Source organism: Hippocampus comes, unplaced genomic scaffold (genome assembly GCF_001891065.2).
Source record: "Hippocampus comes isolate QL1 unplaced genomic scaffold, H_comes_QL1_v1.1 scaffold130, whole genome shotgun sequence".
NCBI classification, from domain to species: Eukaryota; Metazoa; Chordata; class Actinopteri; order Syngnathiformes; family Syngnathidae; genus Hippocampus; species Hippocampus comes.
This window is the reverse complement of record NW_017842057.1, coordinates 2,546,018-2,549,476: the sequence shown is the minus strand read 5'-3', so window position 1 is coordinate 2,549,476 and position 3,459 is coordinate 2,546,018. Positions and strand designations below refer to the sequence as shown.

Here is a 3,459-nt window from a genome sequence, read left to right as displayed (position 1 = left end):
ATGTCTACACAAAACCGTAGAGAGACTTCCGAGCAAGAAGGACTAACAGACTCAACATATCCTGACTGCTGTGTTCAAAGCAAACTTGAGAAAAACGAAGTATGCAACCATGGCTTAAATCCACTATAGGCTGAGTACTAGTTTACCTTAGATGTGCACTTTCTAATGTTATATTGCTCTGTTTTGATTCCATAAAAAGAGCTGTTAAAGCAGCTGTTGTATGACAAAATATTTTTTTCACTGTTGTTGATGGACAGTAATATTGTGTGAGAGATTATGTATTCACACATAATATGTGTGAATAACTGCTCCAAGTGAAAAATGTTCATGTAAAATTGAAAATCGAAATTACTTCAGTAAATATTTGCATTTTGCACATAGAAAACTGATTCATGATTCCATGTTGATGAGAGCATTAAAATGGGGAAAAATAGGACAAAAAAATATAAGGAAATTCAGAAACGATAAAAAATGCGTGAGTAATCACGATGAATTTTTAGTGAATTTGAGTTAATTATGACAGTTGCATTTTTAATTAGATTAAATCTTTTAATCGTTTGACAGCTCTAGTTTAAACATTACCACAGCGACTGGAGAGCGTTGTGGCCAGAAAGGACGTTCCTCGTGTCATGATTCGTATTTATTATTATGTTTAGAAAATATCACAGTTTTCATGCAGGTAATATCATATTATTTTGTTACAGTTATTCGTTATATGTTAAAGTTATGAATTATATATGTTAAAGGCCGCTCCCTGAAAATATTGTCTGACATTAAACGGAGCAAAAAAGGTTGAGGACCGCTGCTTTAGAGAATATATGCCGGTCAGAGTAGAGAGGGAGACAGGAAAGTTACAGTAGAAATTCAAAGGATCTTGGGTCAGAAAGTAATCATTTATTTAAATGTAAACTGGCTGCTCCTGGGCGGTCAGCAGGCGGTACATGGCTGCAGGCATTGTCTTCATGTGGATCTGAGACACACATATACAGTATTACAACTCATGGTTTACATACCAAGAAGAGTACCGCTTTTGGATAGGACCTGCTCCTTCAATTTGGGTGACGAGACAAAATTGGATCACATGGACTCATTTGGATCACGCTCTCTTTCAGGGCACGCATAAAATATTTTACTGAGGATCTGTGCGATGTTTGGTCACACTTGACAAATGAGCGTCAGCATTGTTTGAGAATCGCAAGTGTGCAATTTAGCAGTTTATCTGTTTGAACATTGTCTCGCCTTTGTAGTGTACTCAATTAAATAGAGGTTGAACTTGATTTTCAAATCATTGTATTCTGTTTTGATTTATGTTCAACACAACCTCCCACCTTCATTGGAATTGGTTTTGTAGTTAAGACATTGTCACACTGCATGCATCATCGTAATAATAATAATAATATTCAGACAGCAGATAGAGACGACTGGAGAAACCACATATAGTTGATGACTAGAGAAATCTAATTATTTTTATTCCGATTCAAATGTCTGTATTAACAGCAAGTAAGTTTAACTTTTAACTTTCTGAGAGTGAATGAAACGTTGAACATGAACTGTTCCGAACATGGCTTCTCTTGCCTACTTCTTGCTGCTAGAGACCTGGCAGCGCTTTTTCTCGCAGAGCCGGGCCACATTTGGCTTGAGGGAGGAAACAGTTTGGAGCCTCAGTAGGGCTTGAAGATGCTCACGAGTAAGTCTGGACCTGCACTTGGACTTATTGAAGTTCAAATTGGAGAAGAGCTTATCGTACAAATTTTAGGTGACATCATACAATACCACATCACAAAAACAACAAAACTCTTTTTTGCAATTAATTTCCATTCCGTCTCCTTCCCCTACATCTTGATGCATGAGTAAAGAGTCACTATTTTATGATATATCTCCTCATTGTATGTGAAAAATCATTCCTTTACACCAGGTGTCACCAAACGTTTGGAAAGTGACAGCTACTTCTTGGATAATGATGAATGGAAAGGGCGATCCCCCGCCCCACACACACACACAAGTAACATGGCTGGTTCTTCTTTCAGGCAATCATATTTCAGGTCCACCTCTGGAAAGGCATCCCGCAGGCCCTTAGACAAGGGAGTTTATCTGTTCTTTCATTGGTTCAGCTACTTTCACTTCTGATTGGGTGGCCGAGGCTTGATTTACAATGGAGGAGGGTTTCAGACGATGATGATTTCACGGCGTACTTTTCAAGAAAAATTGGACTTTTTGAGTTAATATAGTTTTGAAGGTTTCTTTTAATTTTCAGATGGTCTTTTTTTTTTTTTTTTTTTTTCCGTTAAGAGAAAATCTCTTTCAGAGCTGACAGTTTCGGCTGTCACTTCAGCCTTCGGCAGAGCTCTCACTGCTTCCTCGTGACACATCTAAAAACAGCTGATCGGGTTGAGGAAACTTCAAAATAAGGCTCTCCCCGACCCGATCAAGCCTGTGCTTCAACCCCTTGCTGCCGTTGACGCAGTGAGTCCCAGGTGTGTGGGAGCACATAGGTCTACTCGTCCCTGTTGATGGTGGCACCTCCAAGCCTCCTTATATCAATTGCTTCCTTTGCGGTTTTTCATTTATCACGCCAGGGTCCCGGGCCCCATTAGCTGAGTAAGTGAGGAATCACTGCACAGCGACTAGGATGTAGCTTTTGTAAGTGTGTGTAATGAAATATGTAGAGTGAAAATGGTGGCCTGGTGAAAGGCAAGTAGATGTGATGTTGCCTTTACCTCCGTTTACAGTACCATATTTTCTGCACTAAAAGACGCACTGGATTATGAGGCACACCTTCAATGAATGGCTATTTTGTAAATTTTTTTCATACATTGGACGCTTCACATTATAAGGCGCAATCTACAATGCCTCCACTAGATGGTGCTACGCTCCTTCCATTCAACTCGAGAGGCGTCCGTTCAACTTGAGAGGCGTTGATGACCGCATCTGAAAAATGTAAATTAACTATTACTGTACTTAAATGAAACTACGAAAATTGAAAATAATGCATCAAAACAGAAAATCAAGCGAGGAAATCACAAAATAAATTCTATATCCCGCCTACAGAATGTATTTTGTGATTTCCTCGCTTGATTTTCTTCATGGTTTCATTGAAGGAATAATTAATTTACGTTTTTCGGAGGCGGCCATGAACGCCTCTCGAGTGGAACGGAAGAAGGCTCGGAGACGGACAAAGACGTACAGTACCTATATTTGTTGAGACTGTGAAAACCAGTAATAGTCTGCGTTTAAAAAAAAAAAAAAAACACAGCTCTCCTTTTTTCAACAAATACAGGTGAGTCTTTGTCCGTCTCCGTGCCTTCTCTTATTCCGTTCAACTCGAGAGGCGTTCATGACCACCTCCGAAAAACGCATTGGCATTTCCTTGATCAGAGCGCCACGACTAGTCCGTCTCCGTGCCTTCTCTTATTCCGTTCAACTCGAGAGGCGTTCATGACCACCTCCGAAAAACGCATT

General features: G+C 39.7%; 1 protein-coding gene across 1 annotated transcript in view; it reads right to left on the bottom strand.

The window, feature by feature from the left end:
- Positions 1 to 571: 571 nt before the first annotated feature.
- The window catches only part of LOC109510519 (amyloid beta A4 precursor protein-binding family A member 1-like), a 61,744-nt gene continuing 58,856 nt past the window's right edge, over positions 572 to 3,459 (bottom strand). The window contains exon 12 of the mRNA XM_019860869.1: positions 572 to 970. Within this exon, the coding sequence (XP_019716428.1) occupies positions 899 to 970 (72 nt within the window). The 3' untranslated portion in view covers positions 572 to 898. The remainder of the gene's footprint in view (positions 971 to 3,459) is intronic.